Raw genomic sequence first — 27,716 nt, 5'->3', positions numbered from 1 at the left:
TCTGATGGTCTGTCTTACCAAACCATAAGTTGCCTCCTCCCCCCCACCTCCATTGACACTGAGGGATGCGGCTCCCAATTCTTACAAATGCTCTCACAAACCCTCAATGTCCAATGGGTCTCCTGAGTGACACCACAAAAGACCTAGGGAGGAGTGTACTAGGGAATGTAATAAACAATCCTGAAAAGTAAAGCTGCTGTAAAAACTCCTGAGGAATATTTCACTGAAATTATCCAGCGTTGTAAAGGCACACACAACCAGATATGGATTCCTCCTCAGACTGGCTTGATTTTTCTCATTAATCTTCAGACTTTAATCAAGCTTGAGAATTTTCTTCTTTGATCTATGATGCACTCCAAACTAAGCACCAGTCCAGAACATCTTCTTCCTGGTCTCGTGGAGCCAGTTCTTTTCTAAATTAAGCCTTACCTTGACCAGAGAAGAGATGTCTAGAGAAACATATTGAGCAGTGGAATATCATCCTATATTCCTGAAGGAAAACCCAGCTCCAAAATTTCTGCTTGTGATGGTAGCCAAGAACTGTTGTATGGTTTCCACATTCTCAGGTCAACTGTATATTTTGTTTAGATAAGATACCCATTGGGATGGTGCTAAATTAATTCCATGCACCTGTCACATGGCCCCCATGAGCACCACCTATGCCTAGTCCGGTAACTAATGGTTTGGGTAGCCTCAGAACATGACAACCCAGACTCCCCAAGGAATTGGGGTAACAGATCTAGAACTATTTCCCACAGTCACTTGTGCCTAATCAGGTAGATAAACTTGAAGTACACAAAGGGGTGTTTCAATATTTATTGAACCAACGTGATTCTTGTATAAAATAGATGCACTTCATTGATTAATAGACCGAAGCAAATGAAATTGATTAGCAATATGAGGACAGTGAAAAGAATAAACAATTCCACCATTGTGCTGAAGCAGTATATATATGCTGGCATATAAGTTATGTGTATAGTGTACTCCTACTATGCTCCCTAACCTAGTTGTCTAGGGTGGGTGTTCTGCCAAGAATCCCTTACTGGATAATGTAACTCCCCATTACCTGTAGGTAAGTATGCACAGGTCACCGTCTTAGTCACAAGTTGGACATCGCTTCTCGCAGAGGGTAAACAGGACACAGTGATCTTGCAATGACAGCAGGGTGTGCCTCTGATTTGAACACCGAAACGTGTGTGCATTTATAATAACAGTATCTATGCTTCTTTGTCAAGGCTTCAGCCAGGTTTGTTCTCTTATGATAGCTTTGTTGCCTCATGGACGAATAACCAACAACAACATTTGCACAATTTGTGTTCAGGCCTTGTACTAAATGTTCAAGCTGTCGCAATAGTGTACTTACAGAATGGAATTTGTAAGCAGAGAAACAAATCCTGCACTGTCACGCAAGAAATTGTGTGTCAAAAGTCAGTGTGTGGAAAAGAAGGCAACTCAAGAAACGTGTGCATGCAAAATGGCAGTGTTTCTTCCTGGGTCCAACCTAGCCACTTAGCAGAAGTAAATGTACACCTGTTGCCACAACTTCAGCTCCTCAAAAGAAAAAAAAAGAGCAGAAAAAATAACACCTTGAGAAAGAAGATAAGCCAGACCTCCAGTTCCAACACTTTGAGGCATTTTGACCAGTCTTTGCAGGATGTAATATGTAAAATCATGGAGCTTTAGATAAAAGAAAGAAGGTATGTTGGGGCTCTTGTTCCCATACTCTGTCGGGCATTTTGACCAGTCTGTGCAGGACCTAGTTTTAACACAAATTTATTGGCCCACTTTTATTTTTCTTATATTTACCCACATTGTCAACTTCCTCTTGGTTACAAAATCTATAGTAGTGCTTACAGTCCTCTGCAATGAGATGTCTACTCATGTTACTCATGTCTACTCATCTTCAGCGACCCACAAAGAATACAATTGCCGATCCTGCACACAATTCTCAATTTAATGCGGGGTTGGAGCCTCAATAACCGGGATGTTTTCCCAAGATGGTATTGGCACTAAAGGCATTCTTCCTGTCCATCAAGGAGAGGCTTGTTCAGGTTCTCACAGACAACACCACTACCATATGATAATGCTGTGGGTCTTGTTACCGAATGCTCTTCTCCTCTGGAACTGGTTGAATCATTAGGGCATGTACCTGGTATTCAACCACCTGGCAGGATCTTTGAACGCCAGGGTGGACAAGCTCTGTCCGCATTGCCTAGTAGTTCATGCCTAGAGGTGGCCAGAACCTTTGGGCATGAGCATCAGACCCTCGATCGGGCTTTCGCTTCAGGAAGATCTTCTGTCACAGCAGCAGAGCAGGGTCCTCCACCCAGGCCTGTGCAATCTACACTTCCATGCATTTAGATTGAGCAGCGACAGCTGACTGCTTTTGAAATTGTTCCTGCGGTAGTGGATGCCAGGCATCCATCCACAAAAACCATATGCTCTGGATGCTTGGAGAAGTTTGTAGATTGGTGTGCTTCTTGTTGGATAGATCCATTGCAAACAAAAGTATCAGATGTGTTGCTATGTATCTATCTTTGCTCAGGCTGCTGTCGCCACTGTTAAACGTCATTTAGCTGCATTGCTGGCTTTTTTACGATTACTACTTCAACCATTTTTGTTCCATTCACGCTTTGTGAATTGTTTTCTGAAAGCATTAGTCCACGTATTTCCACTCAAACCATTTGTGATGCCACAGTGGTATTGTGACCTATTTCTCACATACTTGATGTGTTACTCCAGTTCAACCAGTGTGCAGCTGCCCTGTCTTTTCACTCAGAAAACAGTCTTTCTCATTGCGAAAACGTCGCCTTATTATGCAAGTTGCAACTGTTGTCTGTCCTTCAACCATATACCGCCTTTTTTTCCATACAAACTGGTGCTAAAAACTAAAGCAGCATTCCTGCTCGAGGTTGTGACTCTTCTCCATCCTCCCAATCCATCGCCCTTCCAACATTCTTTGCTCCACTTCATCCCTTTCAAAAGGAAGAAAGACTCCATTGGTTGAATTCCAAAAGAGCTTTGAAGTTTTACACTCATCATACTAAGGACTATCAGGTGAAGGACCAGCTCTGTGTGGGATTCCTAGGAGCGAAGAAGGGTAGGCAGTGTGGAAAGTAACCATTTCAATGAGGATAGTCCTCTACATTGAGAATCCGTAACACACTGGCTAAGAGGCTGCCCCCAGAAGGCTCATTCCACAAGGACCAAGGCTGCCACCACTGTGTTGGCATGCAGAGTCGGTCTTGGACTCCTGTCAGGCTGCAACTTGTCTGTCAGTTCATACGTTCATGATGCACGTCTGCCTTGATGGCCAAGTCCATCAGAAAACTCACTTACTCCATTTGCTCCTGCAGGACTCTTTGTTCAGAGCCATTCCACAGACCCACCACCCTGGTAGATAATGCTTAGATATCGGTTCACATAGCAAGTAATTTGGGGTTAGAAGTATCCATTGGAAGAGTACGTTCCTTACTTAAGGAACGCTAAACCTGCAAGTTAAATTCATGCAGTGCAAACCAAGCAGAGCACTGATCTCCAGGCTTGCAACAATTATCAGCATACCACCTTACCACAAGAAATCGGAAGGGCCAATGCTTTCTCAGAAAGAATCGACCAAACCCTAGAACTCTATACCAGCCAATATTAGAAGCATCCAGGAGCATTTACACTTCCCAAGACACTTGAAAACATAGCTATTTCCTAGATAACTACATCTTCCACAACCCTGCAACAGAGCCCAGAAAACAGTTGCACCCTCAAGTGAAGTCCTCAGCTTACAACCCACAAATTGGAAATGACTCAACCAGCAAACTGCTTTCGATATGCAAGTAAGCTAAGAAGGGCTGACCCATGGTTCACCGTGGTATTAAATAATTATTTACTTGCATATATAAGTGTTATGTCACACAATAATACTAAGACCATAATAAGCAGCGGTCAGCAGTAAATTGTAACATGTACCTTTTAAATTCACATAAGACAAATCTGCTATGAGGGTTGTCCATCACCAGCACTGTACAGTCCAAAAAAAACACCCACAAATGAACATTCATGGAATAACTAAAGAGATCTGTCACACATTGCTCGACAATTCGAAGGACTTAAATATAGTCTTTCTCTGCAGGTCCCAAATATCTATACAATCTGACCACTTCTTTATATCTCACAAATATACTCGGATATGGGATGCTAATAAAAATGCCCATCCCAACAGATCTGTCACTTCTCTCTCCCTCTAACCAGGCAAGCATAGGGCCTTGAATATACACAAAGTCTTAGATTGGACAACCCAGTGCCGTAACCAGCTATGCAGACTAGATCATAAGAAATACCATAACAAGGCTTGCAGAGCTGTTCAAAGCTACCAGTGTACTGAAAACCATAAAAAGGTCCATCTGTCACTCGCATTTCATCATCCACCACACTGCTATGCACTGTGTCCCACCAAACGATAACCACACCTCTGCAGTTATCATGCACAACATGGAAACACTTCCCTTATAAGAGCAAAACAAAGACTACATCCTTCCAACCACGCAACCTACAGGATGTCGCATACTACCCATCCAGGCAAGCGCCTCAGCACTACACATAAGAATAGGGTAGTAAACGATATATAAATGCTACAATACGAGCACCCCAAATTGAAAAAAAAAGTAGAACCAAAGGACCTCGGCTATGGGGGATATCTGTTTCAACAGTACTTTGTGTGTACAAAGCTACATATTGGTCGCAACGATATATGGCGCTGAGCTATGGGGGTATACTAACTGCCATGCGCTTATGTTGTCTGAAAATAAATTGATTAGGACTTTGTTAGAATTGCCCACAAGTACCCTGCGTATACCGCTTGGGTTTGATATGGCCCTCAAGCATATTCATCATGTCACTTTTTTAAAACAATTATTTTACTGGGTATCCTTGTGGGCATTGGAGGAGCTGAGTCCTACAGGGATGCTTTGTCAGAATTGATCTCCCAGGATCCTCATGCAAGCATCCCATGGCTTAGACATGTTAAGAATGTGTGCCAGAAGATTAAAATGGAGGATATATGGGACTATCTATTGAAAATTACAAAAGGTGCCTCCCAGGAAGTCGAGGTAGCTTATCGGGAATCTGTGCTATTGCAGGTTTGGAAAGGTCAGGCAGTAGAAAGCGTAACAGGGCAATTTCTTTATCAAAAGCCTAACTATGAACAGTACCAGGACAGAATTCATCTGACCCAGGCAAAACATCTGTATGTAAAGTTCAGGTTGGGCATCTTACCCTTAAATTCTGTTGTAGCAAAATGTGGAATTTTAGTACAGCAAATTAATGATTGCCCACATTTGCCTTCCAAAATGAGACGAAAGCACATTTCCTTTTCTTTTGCGCTGTATATAGAAGACCTTGCATAAAGTGGACTATTGCGTTATGTAAGCTGCTTGAGGACAGATATTATCATGGACACTTAGAATTCTGAAAAGTGACACAAGTGAACTGATCGTGTTTTCTGAATCTCGATTTTTGTTGTCGGCATGGAAATTGAGACCGAAATAACTCCCTACTTAGGTTTAAATCAGAGCTATCCTTAATATAAAAGTACTCGGTTTATCCAGTGAACTAGTTGTCCAAAAAATGGTTCTTCTACTGGTTTAGATTTATTGTATAATTGATCATGGATTGCATTGATTTTATGATTATTGTTCTTGGGGGGGAGATTGTTTTATGTTTTCTACTGCCTTTTAACTATTTGTATGTATTTATCTGTCATTTGATATCGGATGTTACTCTATTATCCTTAACCCAATGACGAGCATGATTGTGGTCATTTTTATTTGTGTATTTATTGTTACCTTGTGATCAAACTTTTATGGCATTTTAGCCGAAATAAAGAAATATGTATAAAATGTTTCAATACAACACAATATGTACATGTGTAGAGTTCTAGCAGTATGTGTGACCCAAATATAACAATATTAGTTTAGCAAGAGGCATCACTTACCTTTTGTCACAAAACTACTGCCACAGTATTTTGGCAAAACAGACCTCTTGATTCTTCTTCGCATCGCCTGGTGCAACTAAAGATCCTAGATCTTCCCTTATCAACCTACATTTTTGTTTACCCACTTGCCAGTGATAACATCCCAAAAATTAGTCTGAAGCTAAACATTTCGGGTCTGTGGACATAGAATAGAGGGAAAGATTACCTCAAGGTTCAATTAAGTAATCCAGCAAGACTGTCACCAATTTCATATCCCATATTGGCAGAGACTACTCCAGGAGTAACAGCAAAAGTAACCATAGACCTGTTGGCAGCTAAAACTATCCCACTGTAAAGGTAACTTATCATTACCTTCCTCTGCCTCAAAAACCTAATCTTTATTCTCCTTCATTATTATTGACTAATTATAGCACTTTTATCCAAAGTGCTTTACAAAAACTAAACCATACACAATTCAGTACAGAGTAAATTATTAGCCAAGGCCAAGCCGGATTAAAAGAAAACGTGCTGCAAATGCTATTCCAACAAATTATTAAAATTTGGTATCTGATCTCAATTTAAAAAAGGAAATTGTCCCCATAACCAAGGGTCCAGTAACAAAAAAGCATGAAATCCGCATGGGCCCTGGGGAGAATGAGGAACATACAGCAAACATAAAGAAGCTGATGACACAAAGCAATGAGGGACAGCAAGATAATAGATCATAAACAGGGCAGATAATTGTAACTTTTACAAACATATTACACTGAAAATAACATGTCTTGTTGTCATAAATAAGTTAAGGAAGGAGAGAGACAAAAAGATGGATAGCACAAACTGCAAAGGATTGCAGAGGGGTATTTCAAGATATTTGGGCATGCCAACATATAAATATATTTAAAAAAATACAATGGGGGGATCCAGAATTTGTCAGTTTGAGTTTGGAAAAGAAGTATGTTTTGAGTTTGCAAATGTTAAAGATATAAAAACTGTATATCTTTACAGTTGAGGCATGCAGCAGTCAAAGTTCATAGACTAGACTAGTTAAGCAGCCTGGATTCCATGCAGACAAGGAGGAAGGACTTGTAGTAGACCAGGATAGCGTGCTTTACATATACATATTACATAACCTAACAGCAGATAGAAACAGGAGGAGTAGGACAAGAGGTATATGGAGGGAGAAAGAGAATTTCTGTTTAAGGAGTTATGCACAGGGGGAAAGAGAATATCTATTTTGCTCTGATTAAAGTTTAGAAATTAAGAGGCCATCCCATCCAATTGTAAATGACCACGAGCCAGAAACACATTTATTTCAACAAAGAGAAAAAAAGGATGGAAAAAGAAATGGAATTCAGGGAATTTTTAGCATAGAAATGGGAATCCAGGTCATAAATCTAAATAAAAGCTAAATCCAGTATTTGAAAAGCACGAACTACTCACCCTTACGGTTCTCAAGGCGCTGGGGGCCGTCGTGGTTAGTGAGCTATTGCTCAGAGACTCATGGTGCTGAGCTGATCTGCCGCCGGGGATCGAACCGTGAGCCCTGTGCTCCGAAGTCAGATGCCCTGGCCCTGCCCACACCTCTCTCATGAGAAGGATTAATAGAAAACAAAGGAATAACTTAAAGAAGGAAGAGAAGTGAACCAAGGACTGGGCCTTGAGGAGCATCAGATTTTATTTAAATCAAGTACAACAGCAGAAGGTTCGCAGGACACCAAGAATGGGCACCTGGAAATAATAAAAGAAAGCCATTAAAGGAAAGCTAAAGAGTGGGTTTAGGTAGACCCGTTTCTGGCATCACTATAACAGCAGGGAAACCAGCCAGTGTTGCTGCTTTACTCTGCTGCTAATACAGATACACTGAGAAGCATTCTCGAGAAAATGGGGGAAATGTTCAACTTGTACTACATGTACATGAAGGCATGTTCAGGTGATTTGTGCGCCTGGCTCCTATGATCTTCCAGCTCATGACTATTGTTTAACACTAGAAGCTTAACAGAGAACTTTGAACCTTCAGTTCTCTGGTAACAACTTTATTTGACTCTCATGTGGGTGATGTGATGCAACACATGAATATAGATTTCGAAAACCGAAAACCTTATAGGTGCACGCTTAGGAAAGCAGAGGGTGTATAGGAGGCATCAGTAATAGCAAAATGACTGCCACTGTTCTAAGCCAAGGGTTCAAATCAATCAATAGCTAAAGCAGTTTCATCTGCAAATATGGCATAAAAAAGAAGAAAATCTTCGTGTGGTAGAGGCAGTTATCAAATTTCAATTTTCACAGGAAATCGCCTGCCAAACAGTGACTCTGTAGTCTACTTCCCTCCTTCTGTTCGCCAATCCACTGAGATGGAAGCATCTGCAACTACCAGGAAAAGAGGAAATAAAAATAAATAAAAAAGATGGGTGCTGAATATTGTACAAAATTGATATTTTCTGTGTTTCATATCCTCTCCTTCAGCTATACCTCCAAATAAGTCCTCTCTGTACTCTTGAGGTGAGCTTCAGTCAGAGGTCACCAGTCTTATGATGAGGGAAATGATTGAGAGGATGCATATTACCAAAATGGAAAGAGAACTTATTTCTGTTACTTTCAAGTTCCAAAGAAAGGACTGGAGCAAGAATGCAGATCCATTTTAGATTTCAACAAAGCAAACATGCAGATAAAGGAAGAACAGCGTTTCAGATTTCTTTAATGCTGTGATTCATGGCCTCATGCATCTTCCTGGTCTTACATGCCAGTTTTCAGAACAGATGTGTCTATTAGATCATTGGTGCAAATATTCAGGTATTTGGGAAGACAGCTTGGCTCTTACACACGCTGCAGTTCAGTCCCTTCCCTGGTAGTACTGATCTCATCACATCAGCCTCCTGGAGTTTAGGGCATTTTAATTGGTGCTCAGTTCTTTCCTCTTGCTGTCTAGATAGACTTTCTGCACCGACTGTCAATACTACAACAGTGCAATGTGAAAACAAACATGGAGGGACTTGAGCCACGGATTAATTTATCTAAACACAAACAATTTGAAGATGGCTTATTGCTAGAAATCTGCAAATCAGTACAGTCAATGTTCATGGGTTTCAGAATGCAAAAGCAAACTATTTATTTGCAAATGTGAAAAATAGGTGCTACTTAAGTGGGTGGCACAATAAGTGCTGCAGGCCCACAAGTAGCACTTAACTTACCCTGGGTACATGGTATACCACTCTATAAGGGACTTATAAGTAAATTAAGTATACCCTTCTGATAGATTGGTTGAGGACGATTTTGTTAGTCTTTCTTCTAATACCCTTGATTCCGTTGGTCATTGTCAAGCGTGATTGAAAAAAATTGATTGCTTCAGAAAGTCCACATCACTGGTGCTTCCCCAATCTTCCTCACCTTTTAGCCTGACCATGCAAGAGTTTGCGATGCATCTCCTTTTCAAGTTCAATGCCCAAATCTTTCATCCCAACCTTCCATCATTGAACCTGGCGCTTAAACTCTTGCAGAATGAGCATCTAAATCTTCTTAAGATAGCATGAACCATCCGCGGCCCGTGCAGGAACACACGGGCCGGTTGGGGGGTAATTTCGACGGTGATGGCGAGGGAAAATTCAATAAAAACTTTTCCCTCGTCATTGTCCGTCAAAATACCCCCACCCGGCCCTACCGCGCATACCTACACGGGCTGCTGCTGAAATCAACATTAGAAAAGAGGCTACACACGAGATTCCTACACCTTTAATTTGTATAGGTTCTGCATCTGGTGCAATCAAAAGAAAATTGGCCCGGGATGCCAGAGGAATTGTTCCTCTCATATCTTCTCTAGTTGGGAAAAGCTGGGTTGCAGTTTTCTTGGCCAAAGGAATTCATGGCTGCTATTACTGCGTATGGAAAACGGCCTTCTTATACCTAATTTTAAAGTCGAAGTGATGAAATATAAAATATGGGACTAAAAATGTCTTCCCCAAACAGGAAGCTCTGTAGTCTAACCCAGCTTAACATAGTTCTTTCCGAGTTGACCTGTCCTCCTTCTGGGCCAATTCCTAAAGCTTAGTTGCAGTATATATCCTTATAGCTATAACTTCTGCCCACAAAGTTAGTGAGATTTAGGTTCTACGCGGTCATAAACTGTTTTCTATAGAAGTAAAGTTGTCATTTGAAGGTATCTAAGTTTCCTTCCAACGGTACAGTCCGACTTCAATGTCAGTCACACCGTTTTCCTCTGACCCTTTTTCAAGAGACCCTCATCTCCAGCAGAGATCCTTCCATTCTTTGGATATCAAAAGAGGTTTGAAGTTCTACTTGGGTAGAAATATCCACATTAGAAAATCTGATCAGCTTTTTATCACTTGTGTCTGTTTAAATTAGTTTAGCTACATCAAACCAGTCTATGTGTTGGAGCATTCTGCTTTTTTATTGCAATGCTAACAAAATGTTGTTTGGAAAACCTTGAACCCATTCCACTAGTACGGCTGCATTACTAAGGAACATTCCGATTTCTGAATTAAGTAAAGCAGCTACTTGGCTCCATACATACATTTGCAAGACATTTTGCTACAGGTTCGGGGGCTGAGGGCCAAGTGGGCCAAGCTTGCTTTTGAAATCTGTTTTCTTAGAATGGTTCTTTTTGGTCTGTCTGTTTCTGCCTTTATATAGAAAGGACTTGATATTGTATTCAACGCTGATGACTATTAATAAAGTTCCCTGGAAAGGATGGAAAAGCCATAACTGTAATCCTAGTTCTCCTCCAGGGAACTCTGATTTAAGTAATAAGCAGCCCTCTGCCTCCACCCCACAGAGAAGAGACGGATAAAGTTGCATATAACCCTAAACGATGTAACTCGTTGATGGGACGATGGTGTAGTGGGCTTATTCCTACAAGCTCAGTGTGCATTTTGCACCAGGTTATGGCTACAGCCCATTTGCCTACATTACTCTGTCAGACTCTCACTTCTTCCTTTAAAAAGGTTTGTGAAAGAGTTTTTTCTAACACGCGGGCAAGTTAGAAGAAGAGAATTGGTGCTTAATTTGAGTTAGTGGTTGCCGGAGGGGCCCTGCAGCACTCCTTTTTGGAGACCGTCACTTACTTTTCCTCATCGGACTTTTACACAGAGTAAGAGAGAAATGCACAAAAGCAGGAGGAACAGAAAGACATGACAAAAGGAGAATGCAATAATGAAATAGAACCTTCAAGAGTAAGAAAAAGAGGCAGAGAGTGCATTATGGTGGAAGAAGTTGTTAGGTGAATTTAAGACTACGTTGCACTACCCAGGTATTCAGAAATCCCTATATTGGTCCATGCCGATTGCGGACTTCATAAAAAAAACATTTGGCACCAGCAGTTATTATTTTACAAATTAAGGACTGAAGAGAAGATGGAGCAAAGAGACAGTGTAGGTAGACAAGGGGTGAGGAGGGAAAACTAGGGTGACAAACAGAAAAATACGTGGCACTAAAAAAACTGTATATCACAATTGGTGCCCTAAAGGGCAGTAAATGCGTTGGCTGGGGCACATTAAGGGAAGAGTGGGTAGGAGAGGGAATCAACAAGTGTGTGTTTTAGTTGGAGTCACAAAAGCTTTGCCCACTCTGCCTGCAGAGATGTGGTTTTATACCTGTTTGGAAATATTTGGTCATGTTTTTTTTGGAATGTAACCAAACTCGTAGCTTGTATAGCTAGGTGGTGGGTGTGAGAGGTATGCCACTGCTGAAGTTGTTGATGTATTTTGTTTGATTTTTAAACCCTTCATATCTTATGGACTTGATATGCAAGCATCTGGTATTCATTAACATTGATGGACATACAGAGCAGTGGCTAATGCACCCCAGACACTTAGTTTGTGCATAATAATTCTGAAATATTTGAGTGAAAAATCACCAAACTAAGAAAAAGAACCAGATGCAGTCAAGCAGTATGTACATGCAAACGTAGTTGTGGCCTTTTTTTTCTTCAGCATTTTGTCAGTTTTTACGTTGTTTCCAAAAGTGACTGGATTGTTTGACCTCATTGGCCTATGGAAACAGATTTGGCACGCTGAAATGTTGAGTTATAGAGGCGCGACTGCCGATCTGTAATGTATCAGGATTTCTAGCCTGCCAATGAGAATTTTTGAAAATCATGTGAAGGTATGAAAATTCCAGTGCTGGAGAACAGCCTATTTCTAAACATATCAATTTTTATACTGACTAGGGAACACAGCTACAAAGAAAGGGATTTTCTCAAAGTTTTGAAAAAAATGTATTGTGTGGAAGCTGACATTAGAGGCTTCGTTTCCTGATTCCACTCAATGATTTAGCATATATACCATTAAAGCACTTTTTTATGAAATACATAAGTTTCTTTTTTGCCCTCTTCAGAGACAGAGCCCCTGCCAGCAGAGTTGGAACCCATCTTACATGGAACAGTGGATGAGATGAATGTGACCGACCCACTGATCCAGGCCTTCTTACGTCGGCAGCGTAGGCTGGAGGAGAGCGAGAGGAGACGAAATGCCACCATCACCGATCGTTTCATGCGATTCTCCAACAAGAAGTACTTTCTATTCAGGAGAAGGTAGGTCAGAAGTGAATAAATGTAAATGAAAACCTGAAACCCCCCCTGAGGCCCCCAACCACACTAAAGGAAATGGGATCAGGACATCTTGCTGCCATTACTGTTTGTTAAATTGTAATTGCATTTATACAGCACTTACTACCCCTGACGAGGCATTGAAGCGCTTTTTCCGTAAGTAGCACGCTACTCCGGAACCCAAAAAGGATTAGTGGTGAATTAGTATAGGAAAATATAAAAAATTAATGTGAGCAGTGCACATTTTAGTCTGTCACTTGGATTGAAAAGTATAGTGGAGGTATAGGAGATGTTCATAAATGCCAAATAGCTCTCCAATGCATGGGGTCTTGAAACAACTAATTGCAGAGATGAAATTCGCATTCAGAAATATACATTGTAGTCTTTATAGTTCTCTCTCTCTCTCTCTCTCTCTCTCTCTCTCTCTCTCTCTCTCTCTCTCTCTCTCTCTCTCTCTCTCTCTCTTTCTCTCCTCCCTCCTCCTAAGACCCCATATAATTCTCGCCTTTAAAAAAAAGTGAAACAGAGCAACATAGGTTGCTGCAATATTTAAAAGGATTCAGACACACTAGTTGCTTCACTGGGGGGTGCCGCACCGTGTCACATTGCAGTACAGTTACAGAATCCAATGGTTATGTATTGTTTCCACTGGAAGCTATTAAAGTGAATAACCTTATCAAACTTAAGTTATTCACTCCTATGACATATGAACAGTGGGAAACAAAAATGCATGCTTCCCCTGTATTTGCTGCCTCATCTGGAACTCAACAGACCTCACCCATTATCTTCCCTCCTCTCTAGAGTCACCACAGACCCAAAGGAGGAGTGGGAGAGCCTGGCATGAGCCAACTGCCACGTTTCACTATCCGCATGCGACTTTGCAGACCCGGACCCACATGGAAAACAATTCAGTGCTAACCCGCAGTTTTCCCGGAGTCCCTGTCTGCATAATATCTGTTTTCCGCTCTTACTATGAGAGCAGAGAGTGCAGCAGCTTTGTGCCCGGAGGGGGAGTAATGACACAGAGTTTGGCGAGGGTAGGTGGCAAGAGGCTAGATACATTTTTTTTATATATATATATTTGACTGGAGGAGCGGGTAAATGTAAACCGTTCAGGAGGTTGGTGTCAGGAGGCCAGGATATTTATTTTGTTTTTCAACAACGCATCAGATAACCAAAAAAACAGCTTACAGTATTTCACCAATAAGCGTTCATCGCCATTAATAAAAATAGGCAAAACTAAAGAACAACCCCCCCCCCCCCCCCCCCCCCCCCACCCCTCCCCGAACATCCCACAGACACTCAGTGGTCAAAGCAAGTACCACATCTGTCCACCACAGTCAATCCTGCACCACCCTTTCGTCCTATCCTCCCCATTCACCCTCAGCAATGTATCTCATCTTTAAGCGATTCCTCCTCCATCAGGACCAGGATGTTTTATTAATTAATTTATTCATTTGACATTTTGGAATAGAAGTAAATGTAGACGGAAGTGGCTGGCAGAAGGTCTAGGTTCCTTTTTATCTATTTAGACTGGGGGAGGGGGCAAGAGGTTGGGAGGACATGTTATGTATGGCTCCCCCATTGCGCCTCTGCTCTTGTGTGGATGTTGATGTCCTGCCTTACGCTTGCATCATAAAAATACAGATCGTGCCAGCTTGCCTTGGTCATGTTCATTGGTTTTGTCAGTGCTTGTTTCCTACCCGTGTTACCTCGTCGCTTTCTGTTTCCTGAATCTCGATGTCTCCTGTCTTTGATAAATGCTTTTACTGGGGGGGGGGGGGGCAGATCCTTAAAAGATCATCATGTATATGGCATCTGTATTCTGGATTCTAAATAAAGAAGTGTAAGGTTTTTGATGAGGTGCCATATCTGAGTTGTGTTGTGAAGCTGAAGAACTGGAATGATTCATATGTGAGGGAAAGCTTAATGTCTAAAAAAGAGTTAGAGAGGCTACCTGCTTTTACACCTTTCAGATCATTTTGCGGTGTTGGGCGGAAAGATAGCATTTACCTAAAATACATTTTCATTTGGCACAATTAAACAGAAGACTTTGGTTGCAGTTTATTGTTACAGTTAGTGTCAACTTAAAACAATGTTGTTCAGTGTTGCCTGAGGAAAAGTAAATAATAAAAAACACAAGTTCATGTTGCTAATTGATTAGCGTCACTGCTTTACTTACATCTCTCTTAAAAATAACACCCGCTCTACTAATAAATCTTTGTTACCAAAAGGCAATAATAGTCATTTTAAAGTGGAGCCCTCGCCTCAGATAAAAAATACATAGGTCTTATGGCACATACATTTCAATGGGCGTTAGTAGTCAGACAAAAAATAAATAGGTAGATTGTGGGAATCAGTTAATGTTAACCGGGCTGTCGACAAATGTGCACAATATTTTTAAAGCTTTATCCGCCAACGTTTTATTGGTCACGGATTCTCTTAATTTTCGAGAAAGAAATCTGTTCAATCGGAATTTTATAAATGTATTATTACCGTATTTTCCGGCGTATAAGACGACCCGGCGTATAAGACGACCCCCCACTTTGCTTGATCAAATTTAGGTTTTGTGCTATACTCGCCGTATAAGACTACCCCAAGAATACCCCCACTTCCAGCACAGTCCAACGCTCTACTTGTACCTTGTACGCTTTTATAACCTGCACACCTATCACTTTTTTCTCTTGTAATGTACCGATTGCTACCTCATGTATTTTGTTATACCGGTAACCTGCACACTTATCACTTTTTTCTCTTGTAATGTATCGATTGCTACCTCATGTATTTTGTTATACCGGTAACCTGCACACTTATCACTTTTTTCTCTTGTAATGTACCGATTGCTACCTCATGTATTTTGGTTGCTCGCTATTGTCACTTTTGAACCATGTAACTTAGGCGGGAAATGTTTCTTCCACCTTGCTTGTATGCTGGGAATATTGCAAGCCTACCGTAATCTCTCCACCCGCTAGTCCTCCGAGTACGCTCAGCTTACCGCAGTGAAGCAGCTCCAGTGCCCGGCGGCGTCCTCCGACTCCGTGGATGCTATCGCGGATCCTCAGCGTTGTCCACCGATGCAATGCTCCGGCGGGAATCCTCCGGCATTATGGCTGCCAATTTCTGCGGGAGGCCTCGGGGTTACCCACCAGGCAGTAGGGGCGAAGTTGGAGCGAAGTTGCGGCTTGAAAGCCAATTGTGCGCGGGAGCCCCCAGGATGCAATGCTCTTCAACTCTTCACCTCTGTGGCTGGCGGGCGGATTAGAGCCACCCTCCCCCACCTCCGGCTGGATTAGAGCCACCCTCCCCCACCTCCGGCTGGGCCGGAAGCGCGAGAACCTTCAGGAGTAGTCCGCGCTGTTGAAAAAAACCTCGAAAACAAACAGTCTAATTTTTGTATCCGGCGTATAAGACGACCCCCAACTTTTCAGAAAATTTTAAGGGGTTAAAAGGTCGTCTTATACGCCGGAAAATACGGTATTCGGTAGTTCTTTGCTGTTACTGTTTAAGTCTTATAAAACACAAGCAGTTTATCCATGTGTACCACAACTATTGTGATGCTATGTCATGTCTGGATTTTTTTTAAATAACCCCTTTTAAAGTCTCTTTTGAATAATGCAGTAATGGGGGGCACCCTGTTGAGCACCGTAACAACAGATTTGATGTTTGATAAATATTTCACGTGCAAAGCTATTGTGCAAATCCCTATATAATTTGAGCAACCAATCTAAAAGAAAATCTGCTTTAAAACTATTAATTTAGTTTGTAGTGTACACAACATTATCCCACCTCTTTTCAGCTGAGTGTGCCCATTGACTTGATTTCTCAAAGTACCTCCAGCTAGACTGGACTGCTCATATACTCTATGTTAAGGTTGTATTTGTTGACACGAGACGTATTCGTGTCCCCTAGACTTTCTGGATGTTTTTGTTTATAAACACGTGTTAATAGCACTGTTGAGGTCTATGATTAATTACTGTGTATGAAACAAGTATTTTTGAGTGCTGGCATTCTTCCTGAAGAAAATGAAATGTTCAGTTAACTTTCTGGGAAGTTAAGTTGCTGCATTCTCATAAACTAGCCATCGAGGGGCTCCAGCCCTCAACACATCCAAAGCAACTGTAAGAAATGTTGTAACAATTACTCTGATCACACCCCCCCTCCTACCCCAGAATTGACTTTCATGTAGCTGGTTAGAGGGAAGAATTCATAATTTCTTGTAATGTTACTTGTAGTGAGTTATTCATTATATACGAGGCCGTACCAACAAGCATGACTGAATATATTCACAATCTACTGTGTATCTGGTGTTGCGTCTGCTACAATAATACTGCATGCATACGTACATACATTTGTGTGTAGCTACTAGTGAGCTACCTGTGGCTTCCCAGTGTATTTATCACTTTTATATTTTATAGATTTTGTTTTATATAGTATATGTAGATTATCGCTAGGGTGTCATCAAATACAAAAGACCCAAAATGCAGCTCACACCACCTTCAGTTAGTATACAGTTTTGCCTTTATAGCTGCATTTCTTTTCACACTCAAACTTTTTTTTAGGCTTTTCCAGTTTTTATAATGGCACAACTGCTCAGCCGTTTAGATGGGCGTACTGTTTAACATTCAGCTGCTAACAATTAGTTGACCTTACATATTACATAAACTGCCATGTTTCAGTCTTTGTTGATTAATTTTTGTAGTAATATCTGCAACTGTACTATGAACAGTAGTGGCCATTCTGATATTTTAGTCAGGCATATTGCCACATCTACCCGAAGGGGCATCACTTTTATTCAGCACCACCACATTTTGTATTTTTTTTTTTTTGGTGTATTTTGGTGAATATTTATAAAGGCGACATGGTCTCACGGGGGACTGGAGCACCATAGATATTAACAGGATACATTATTTACTCGTCTGTGTATGAGATCCCTCCTAATTTTATTTTAAAATTGACCTACCTGGAACGGTTGTATGACATGCTTTCCCAAGTGTGTGACCCCCTACAATTGTTTAAATATTCAGAATTCTCTTGTTTGTAGTGGAAGCATATGGCAGTCAATATGAACTGTAACAGCTGTATCAATGGGAAATACTTTAATGTTTCCACTCAGAACATACCTCTAAGTCCAGAATTCTGTACTGTCGCTATATGTTGTCGCCCAATATGTCTCTACTTTTTTCCATGTTCACATTACTGTTTCTTTAGGTGGGCCTTTGAAAATGCTCGTTCCCAACAGCATGGCCAGGTGTGGGGGCAGAGGATCAAGGAGATGATTCTAGAGCATCTCCATGTTTCCTGTTTAATAAGGGAAGTCGCGAATGAGAACTGGAGTTCGCCAATTTTTATATCTTACAGAGAATCTGTACCACGAGCCATCAGTCTTTTCTTCTCGTGGACCTTCACTTATTGCACCACATATTGTAACTGATCCCCATTCCATGGTAGTACGACATAAAAGCAGGATCTCATAAGTCCCAATAATTTTAAAGGAGTTTTTGTAGCTTTTAAAGCAACTCTTGTCAGGAAGCAAAGTAGTGAATCTAGGTTTACACTACCTTTTCTGCATAATTCTAGATGTGGCCTGACGTCTGGCAGTCGTATTGGTATTGTAATGAACTATCATGCCTGTAATGATCAGTGTCAATGTAGCACTTTTTTATTACCTGTATGGCAAAATCTCTGCACGCTCAGGCAAATTTTCCATGGACTCTCATGTGTAAACGAGAGGGCTAATTTCTGGTTGAGAATAAAAAACCATCATCATATATACTTACTGCTTCTCCTAGATATGAAGGTCCAGAACCCCTGTTTGGAAGTTCAGCTCTGTTAAAGAACATTACACTACTCTTCAGTTAATTTAAACGTTACTCATCCTCTTTTGCAGCACAGCTCATGCAGTAGAACTTATTTACTCTACACAGCTGTCAGGAAAATTGTGCAAATTCATACCTCACATACTTGGGGGAACACACAGAACATCAGCAGTTTTCATACCAGTTCTTGTGGCTCACATTCAAACCCAAGATAGCATTACCATCTTACTTCCTTGCCAGGGAATATCTACTCCATAGATGTCTTACACCAACCCCGAAGTGGCAGACTGTCAGCCAGTACAGCAGCTGCACTGAAAAGTGTGAACTGGTGTAAAGTTATACATACTTGGGCCTCCTGAAGTTTCTCTTAGTTATAGTCTTACCCCAGAATTCTTAACTGGAAAGCCTGTAGCTCATATGACATCACTTTGGACCAAAGTCCCGAGCAGGTTCTGCTCTTTAAAAGTAGAAAGGATCCCACATGGTACCCTAAGGGTCATTCGCCTGGTTGGTTGCCAATAAGTGTTTATGTCCAGCCCCTCCATCCACTTACTGGAAATACAGGAATAATGTCTTCCATTATCTGTTGACTGCTTTACATCGTCCACGTCTTGTGCTTGTCGAACATGGGGTGAGGTTCCTATAACGCCAGTGAATCTGTCTGCTGGTGGATTGGACTTGCTTAGTTCCATTCTGTCCAGATGTTCTTTTTCTGAGAATCTCGTGATCCCACAGGAGGGGCCCCATAGCACTCAGGTTCCTCCTGAAAGGAGATCTTACCTTTACACTGCCACCTTAGTCCCTCTTGGTTCATCCTCTCCAAGAGTCAAATAGAGAATTGTTTCCCATACACTCATTCATTAACCTCTCCTTTTGGATCACACCAATGACTTCACAGCAGGCACCGTCTCCCCCCCTCCTCCCCCCACACACACAGGTATACTTGTTTACCTCCTTCCTACCTGACCAGTGCTGGTGGGTCCTTCTTGACTTCATAATGACTTCTGTCAAGGTGGCCTGCAGAAACCATTCACCTGCTTCAAACATTCTCTTGATTTTTGTCACATACAAGCTATTGACGAATATCCATCATAAACAACAGCTAAAACTCCAAAGATCTCAAGGTAACTTGGCAGTCTCCCCTGAATTGTCCTTCCAAACTAAATAACTTCTTTGTGGTAGGCAACTAAAGCCATTCAGGTGTCAGTCTTGCACTATCACTTTGGTTTCAAGTTGTCAGGTGTCTCCATCTAGAGGTTTGCAATATTTTTTTGGCCACTCTGTTTCTTGTCATTTTTACTACTTCTTAATGGAATTGTTTGTCGCTACTTCCAGTTTTTAAAGTGCATTTGGTACCTCTGTAGTTCTTTTACGTTTCCAGAACTCATGTTTACAGTTAGTAACTGCAAGTAGAAATGTATATTCACCACCGCATACTGTGGTCCAAATATTTTTATTCACGTGTGCATAGCAGTAATATCGACAAGATGGTGCTCTCCATATGAACATGCATTGTTTACCGCAGTTAGTAACAAGCATTGGCATAGCCAATAGGTCTCGCCTTTGGGACGTTATAAGTGTTTAATTATGCAGCACAATATCCTTGGTGCAAAAACTTCAACTGTTGCATGGCTAAACACTTATAAGGTCCCAAAGGCGAGACCTATTGGCTATGCCAGTGCTTGTTCATTCAGCGAATCATTCAAAGCACAGATGCGTTTATTTTTTTTTTTACTTCGCGGGTTTAGCAGGATCTCTTATTGTGTGGAATGAATGACCCAGCATGAGTGTTGGAAGCCCCTCCATGTTTTCTGACTAAATGGACTAGTGTAGGAACACGTGTAAGGTCTGATTTAAAGTGTGTCTCAAGACTTTTGGCCAAACTATAACCTAAGAGCTTTTTTATTTTTTATAATGGGTTGAGGTATTCTTTTTTCCACTTTGATTTTAAATACGTTTTGTTCCTTCTACAAAAAAATCACAGAAGCTTACGGAAATATGGCAAACCGTCATGAGTAATGCAATGAGTTTTACTGACAGAATTAAAATGTGCCGAACATGACCCAAGTGTCACAATAAAAAAAAGCATTTGCAATGCATTAGGTCTCGCATTTACGCAAGTTTGAGCTATTGGCATTGCAAATAACAATGCCTTTTATTTTTGTTTTCGTTTTAAAAACATAAAATAAAAGGCATTGTCATTAACAATGCCAATAGCTTAAACTTGCGCAACTGCGAGACCTATTGCATTGCAAATACTTGTTGGGAATGCAGACATTGAGGAAATCTAAGCCAGTTTTAAAGTGAGATCACGTTTTTTTCCTCTCTTTGGGGCAACATGCTTAGGTTAACATATCGAATGAGTTATTTTTCTTTTTAAAAGAGAAATGCAGACATTTTTAGTAGCATCACAGTTTTAACCCCTTTTCCAGTTTTGTTACGGGGTTAGTGACATTTACAAAGATAACATAATTGTAAAGCAAATGTTGACTCTGTTTATGCAGTGTCGTTTTTAGCTTTATAAAGATAATTGTTTGTCTGTTTTCAAGACTCTGAGAACCTCACACATGGATGTGAGACTATTCAGTATTGATAAAATTAACGTAGATATAGTGATAGAGAAAACTTTTACACGTAAGTAACTTTATCTCTCCAAAACAGTTAGTAGAATTCTGGAAGAATCTGATTTTCCCTGCTTTGAATCTGTATTGGCCTGAATACATATTGGGCTTCTTTGAGTTGTCCCAAGGCATATGGGGTCTGGGAAAACCCAGGAGACAAGTACCTAGGCACCCTTGTTTGCAAGGTGGACTGGCTGTACTGGGCATCTGCCATTTCTCCACGAAGCTCCTTTGTTCCTGGGAGCCGGTTTTGTAGCAGTGCAGCATTTTTTAAAAGCACTGCAGATTGTCTTGTATATTCAAAAGTTATCGGGCAACAATAAAAGTGCCAAGATAACCCTAGTGATTAATTTACCTGCTGGAAAGAGGTCAGAGTTTTGTCTAGTGGTAGCTTTGACTCATCTAAGGTAGCACAGAGGGTTAATATGCCTACTGCAAAGAGCATGTACTATGCAGATCACAGAACAGTATTTTATGTGCATAGCTCAGTGGATTAATGCTTTTGTCACAGAGATCCTTTTGTCACTGCAGTTCATAACGTACAATCATAATCAAGGTTAGAAAGTTATGGTTTTGTTTCCAGTCTTTCATCATCCTAATTTTGCTAAAAAAGGTTTTGTTTTGGTAGAAATAAATTCTTACTAGTAAAGTCAACCCTAACCACTGTTATGTTCTGAATCCTGAGGTTGTGGTTCCCCAGGCCAATGACTCTTAAAAAATGACTACCAGTATGAATGATGTGTGAATCCTACACGTTGTAGTCCCCTTTGTCTTATGTAACATTTTATATACACTGATTTACACATGTATTATTCATTGTCTCTGCATTTGTGTGTGATGTAAAATGTTCCGACACCCTACACTGGTATGAGAGGACTGCTTTGGGTTCCCAGTCTGGCCCTACTTGTTTGAATGGAGCCTCTAGAGCTAGACGTTCCAATGGGGTTGCAACTAGATGTTGACTTAAGGTCAGAGCTATAGGTGGAATTTGGGCTGCAGAAGATACCAGGGCTGCTTGATACTTTTCATGAAAAGTTGAATGTGGGCAGCAGATTAGCACCCCACAAGAGCCAGAGGATTCCTATACATTTAGGGCAAACCTTCATGTCCTTACAAGGAAGGCAATGGCAACAAGGGAATCTCTAATGGTTGCAAATTAGTAAGGCTCTGAGTTTTATGTAAATCCAAGTGAGCCAGAAAAGCCACCAAGAATAGGCCATGTGGTTCTCAAAGATAAGAACATCAGGTTAAACCCTTGAAAAAGGAGTTAATTGAAGAGTCTGAGGACTGGCAATTACAGCTCATGGAAGGAGGACGAAGAGGATAGCAAGGTGGAAGTCTGAATAGATACAAGTTGGACCATGACCATCCAAATCAATACTTTATTAAGCACCACAGAATGATTTCGAGTTGTCATATAAAGTCCATTGTGGCATTTCTATTTTCTTATCTTGTACACGTTTCCTATGTGCATACTAATGATCTGCTTGCATAAGCCAGGGTAATCCAAACCATGACTTAAAGCTCTGTATGAAGAATCTTGATTTGAAGGTAGGACAATTAGCCAGTAAGGACTGACCGAAAGTTTGAAAATCCGAAGCAGTTTATGCTGATTTCTCTTTTGCCATCTATGGAGTACAATCCTCCAGTATTGTAGAAGGAGCGTGTTTGTGCCAATCTTTTGGCAGTGTTGATGACTTGCTGAAGGCCTGGCTAGAGAGTGGGATGCGCTTTTATCCCCGGAGTACTCTGCCCTGATTCCCTGCTTGTACACTGGCAGAACTCAGTAATATAGCCTGCTTGGCACCTCAGGACTGCCCATTGTAGGCTGATAAAATAAACCAGAATCTAATTGTAAATTCTGTTTCATAGCCTGCTGAGCACCTCCGCATTGGCCCCTTGTAAGATTGTTTGAGATATGTTTCAATTATCTGCTATGTAAGCCTGATCACTCTATATTTTGTGGCACACTTCAGTGTGAAGCCCCTAGAGTATTTTGTATATGTTCCACTTCAAAGCTTGTTTGGCACTTTAGCATCATCCCCAGTAGAAGGGGCACTGGTGCCAACCTATCCTTGTTCTTTCTTTTGGCGGAATTAAATCCCAAGACATAGGTGAACAGAAGGCCACATACCTTTTACCTACTCTGCTGTAAGTCCTAGGATCTCAGCAGAGACAGAATCATGAAGTTATTTACTAACTGTGCTAGTGCTTCAAGATGGTTCTCGCAGGATGTTAATTCTACTCAAGGATCGTTGAAAGTATTTGTAAAGCTTGCCTGTGAAAAAATGGTATAATCGAGATTGGATTTCTTATACAATCTGACCTGTGACATTAGCTGAAGTAACAGGAGCTAAGGAACTGACAGAGATTTAAAACTACAGCCATTCAAAATATGGGACACATTCAACTTCGCATAAAGGCCGTCCCCTTAAGAACGAGAGGACCAGGACCTTAAAATTCATCTTGCTGGTGTATTGTGGATGTGAGTCCTGGGCTTTGGCTGTTTCTTATGGCACAGATCTATGCTGCTAAACAATTCAGTCCCCTCTTCTATCCCAAAGTTTATCTCATTAGTATGTAGGGTGATGTGAAGTATCAAAGACTATGAAAGACTGCCTAGGCAGGCAAAAATCAACACAAAATTAAAGGTTAACATTAATTTCTCCAAGGTTGTCAGCCATTAGAGAAAGATTGCGCTAGTGGCAGCTTGGGTGGAATAGCGAATATTCACGACTTAGTCCGTAGAGTGGGGTGAGCTTTTAGCGGGATGTAGATATGCAAACTCTCAAAAATGTAGAGATGAATAGCACTATAATGTTGTGTAAAGCCACATTTCATGGTACATTACTAATTGTGAGCAAGTTCTTGCAGTCCACATCTGGTGCACACTTTTTGCTCTGAATATGATTTGAAAAAAATGTGCACACTGAATGGTAAAACATTATTAACATAACGCCTAATATTACCAAATGAAAATAGCCCCTCTGGTCCATTTTACAGACAGTGTATTTCTTACATTAGCTGTTCCACTGTAGAACCTTAAAATGTAGATCCCTTTGGCATGAGTGCAGGTTTTAGCAGAGAATAATCAGCTGTACCTTCTGTGCTTACACTTCAGATGAATGTCTGTGAATTACAAGTTTATAAAATGACACACCATCACCATATCCAACAGCCACTCCTTTTCCTCTCCAAGTTGCACCACAGTATACCATCATCTTGCCCAGAGCAATAGGACCTGCACCTTGAAGCAGCCAGTGTGAGTAAGGTGGATGCTTTATTTAAGTTTACATGTAACATAGACCTTTGGAATATTTCTCATCCTTTACTGGATTCTGTCCGTTTTTTTACTGTGTGTGCTCTGAAGTAGCTGACAAGTGATATGTTGGTACTTTTTTAAAACCCCAAACTGAATCTCTGTATAATGGCAAAGCTACTATCCATGTTTTGTATGATAACTCAGATCTCTTGTTCCTGTATTTAGCTGTTTAAAGTTAGTCATACTCTGATCATTTCCTTTGTAGTTTCCTGTTGACGCTCATCTCCCTACGGAACCTGGCACTGGGACGCCCTCCTTTGGAGCAGCTGGCAACAGAGGTGGCATATGCCAATATGAAGTATGAGGAGCCCACTGGATCGAAATCCATGAAGGTGGAGAACATGCCACAAGAAGATCACTCTGAACTATGACCGCAAAGTGCGAAGAAATTGGAGGCAAACTTTGTGTACCTTTAGAGAACAGAGAGAGACTTTACTCAGAATCTGCACTACAATAACATTTTCATAATATCTGCCAATAAGTATCTGCCCTCAAATTTTGCAACTGGGGTTTAAAACAATATTTGGCTTCTGGCAGTGACTGGAATTGAACAGTTTCAAGGGTGCAACTTTTCAGATTTGTTTAACGGTTGAACAGTAATTTTTCAGTCATTGGTCGTTCGCTCAGGCAGATTACAGAATTTTCTTATGTCCTGTCCTCATTCAGCAGCACATTTTGTAATATTTGTGAATTATTAACTGTTGCAGCGAATTGAAGAAAAGAAGAGGGCAATTGTTCAGTATTCTGGTTTTTAGAGATGTCCCTTCGGACATACTGAGCATGTTCCCTTGGAATGTCTGCCGTACAAGAGTCCGTCTCTTGGTATAGATTTTTCAATATATTTATACATATATTTTTAATGCAAAAGCTTTTTGTACATAATTAAAGATCTGTACGTAAAGGTGCTTCTTTTTTATATTTCACCACAGAGGCTCTTCGTCTGTGTCTCTCGTGGACATCCATACATACAAAATGTAATGTTCTCATCTTCCTAAGTATCCATGGCTGACTCTTTGATCTACAATGATCTTCTGTAGTCCTATACATTTCTTGAACTTTATATTTACTCAGTTCTTCATCTCTTTCACCACCCATGCAATTTATGATATTCAACCTTCAGTCCAAGAGATTGAGGGCTGTCAGTTTTTGTGACCTTGTTGGACATTCGTTCAGTTTACTTAAAAAGTAGATAGTTGGTTTCCACATGGCTAGCAATATTTTATGTGTACCTCACAATAGTGATAAAGTGGGGGGCCGGTTTTCCCTTGATTATATTTATTAGCAGAGTATTAACATTCTTGGGTGTCTTGGATAAATTAGCTAATAATGTTTAGAAACATCTCTTATTGGATATCCTCCCACTTTATTAATGTCCAGTATGTACTTAACCCTGTATTTGTTTATCAAATATGTATTGTGTCCTCACTTTTCCCACAGTTTGTGGCATTCTTCTGGTGAGTATGAATGAGCATATTTAACTAATTTGGTGTGTAATACCAATTGGTAGTGAGCTTATATTGAATCTCCAAGTATTTCACACATGTGATATATTTTCAAGCCACTAGTTCTATTTGATTCTTCTGGAAAAGTAAAAATATCCTTACCTCCCCAGCAGGTAGTTTCACATCTCAAACTCGACTCTGGTACGCCCTAGATGTGATGTGCTGAAGCCGTGTATGACACCACCTCAGCGTTCTTACATCAGTTCTGTTTTTTTCCGCATGATGAGGACCTGGAGCTACTGTCTGTTCCAAAAATGTTTCCCTTAAAGGTAAAATTGTCTCTAATAGTTTTCCAAGTGCAGTGCTTGTGAACAGATCCACAGAGGAAGATGTCAGGTGTCATAGGTGATGTTCTAGCTGTTTACAGGACTCTTCTGACTTGGTAAACGTTTGTCCTTAGAGTCTAGGTTCTACTTGTACCTCAGGTCCACACATGACTGTGCATGCTCTCCTTCAACGACAGTAGAACGTCTGGTGTCTCTAGACTTCGATGAAGGGCGGCACATCTTCTGATCCCGTTCCCGGGATAGGTATAATAAGGCAGTCTTTCTCCTGAGCAAGTCTTCTCACTCAAAGTTCAGAACATAACATGCAATTAACTTGTCTTCATCTCAACCTCAGTCTGGACTGTTGGAGAAGTTTTCAGTTGTCATCTTTGGAGAGGTGCCCTACCTTGGTGGGCTCTAATCCAACATTGGTGTCCCACCCTGTTCTGGCTTTATTTTTGGAGCTTCGAGGTCAACTCCTGGCCTTTCACCCACGTTTCAGCCAGTTAATCCTGATGGTATCCCGACAGTCTCTTCTCAGGAATCTATAACCTTCTACGAGGTGCTGCGCAAGACGCCTACGGATTTTGAAATGTCTTTATCATTTCAGACTGGTCAGTGTATGTCACAACCCTAGTTGTCTTTTAACAACATGTTCAATTTGGTTGTGTTAGTTTGGAATAGGACAGCTTCTGCGCAAGCTGTCTGCTGGGAGGTGGTTGTATATCACTGACTGACCTGGGGTGACCTGGCTTTTTTCCTTTTACCCAGCGGCAGATCGTCTGGGCCTACAAGGACCCACTGTTCTGTTTTGTAGTATCCTCACTGATAGTCATAAATGTAGACTAATCCATTATTGTTCTTTAGCTCACTTCACCACCCCAATTCAGACCCAGCCATGTGTAAATCAGTCTTGACCCTGTTCCTTATGGGAACTGTCCAGCCCGAACTGCCAAGCCAGGTCTTCCCTGGACCAGAAAGTAGCATCCTGGGAACAGTTTCGGGCTAAGACCCCTCATGAGCCAGGCCAGCTTGAATCCAGTGGCAAAGTGAGCAAGGGATCCATCTCTGGGTTGAACATATTGAAGGATGTACCACCAGACTGTTTCGCAATATGTCTACCTCCAACTAAAAGTTGACTTTCAGATATAAAAGTGTTCTGGAGTTCCGATCGCATAGGCAAGAATATGGATTAAACCCAGATCTGTGACTGGGGGTGAGTGTTTGAAAAGTTTCAGTGTTCCATCCATCATCTGCTTGTGTTTGCTTCCTTCAATATGTAGCCAGCACAGCTTTATCATAATTTTTCTAAGAGGGAATACATAATTTTAACAAGTCTTAATACCACATTTAAAGCATGCTGAACAATATTTTAGCCATCCGTCTGGGCTAGGGAAAAACGCAGAGGAAAGGGTGCCTGTCTGGTCACAGGGTGTAATACCTTTAAAAAAAAAAGTCTGCATATTTACAGTTTGCTACTATCTGTTCTTTTTGACAGCTAAAATATGAGACCTCATGGTCACAATCCTGAATTCCCTCTGACCATAGATGGCATATTCTTTCATTTCTACTAATACTTTCCCATGCCCCTGTTACATTCATTGGTGACAATATTTGAAATCTAACAAGAATTCAGATGTTTCCACTAAGGAGTGTAACAGGGGCTTC

The 27,716-nt window shown here is 41.0% G+C and overlaps 1 protein-coding gene across 3 annotated transcripts in view; it reads left to right on the top strand.

Moving 5' to 3' along the window:
* Positions 1-25,181, top strand: part of GGCX (gamma-glutamyl carboxylase) — a 271,699-nt gene extending 246,518 nt beyond the window's left edge. For all 3 annotated transcript variants that reach the window (XM_086943366.1, XM_086943367.1, XM_086943365.1), the window contains exons 14-15: positions 12,311-12,506; positions 24,486-25,181. In XM_086943366.1, coding sequence (XP_086799492.1) covers positions 12,311-12,506; positions 24,486-24,651 — 362 coding nt within the window. In that variant the 3' untranslated portion in view covers positions 24,652-25,181. The remainder of the gene's footprint in view (positions 1-12,310; positions 12,507-24,485) is intronic.
* The last annotated feature ends 2,535 nt before the right edge of the window (positions 25,182-27,716 follow it).

This window comes from Lissotriton vulgaris, chromosome 11 (genome assembly GCF_964263255.1).
Source record: "Lissotriton vulgaris chromosome 11, aLisVul1.2, whole genome shotgun sequence".
Classification (NCBI taxonomy): domain Eukaryota; kingdom Metazoa; phylum Chordata; class Amphibia; order Caudata; family Salamandridae; genus Lissotriton; species Lissotriton vulgaris.
This window is presented reverse-complemented; position numbering and strand designations above follow the sequence as displayed.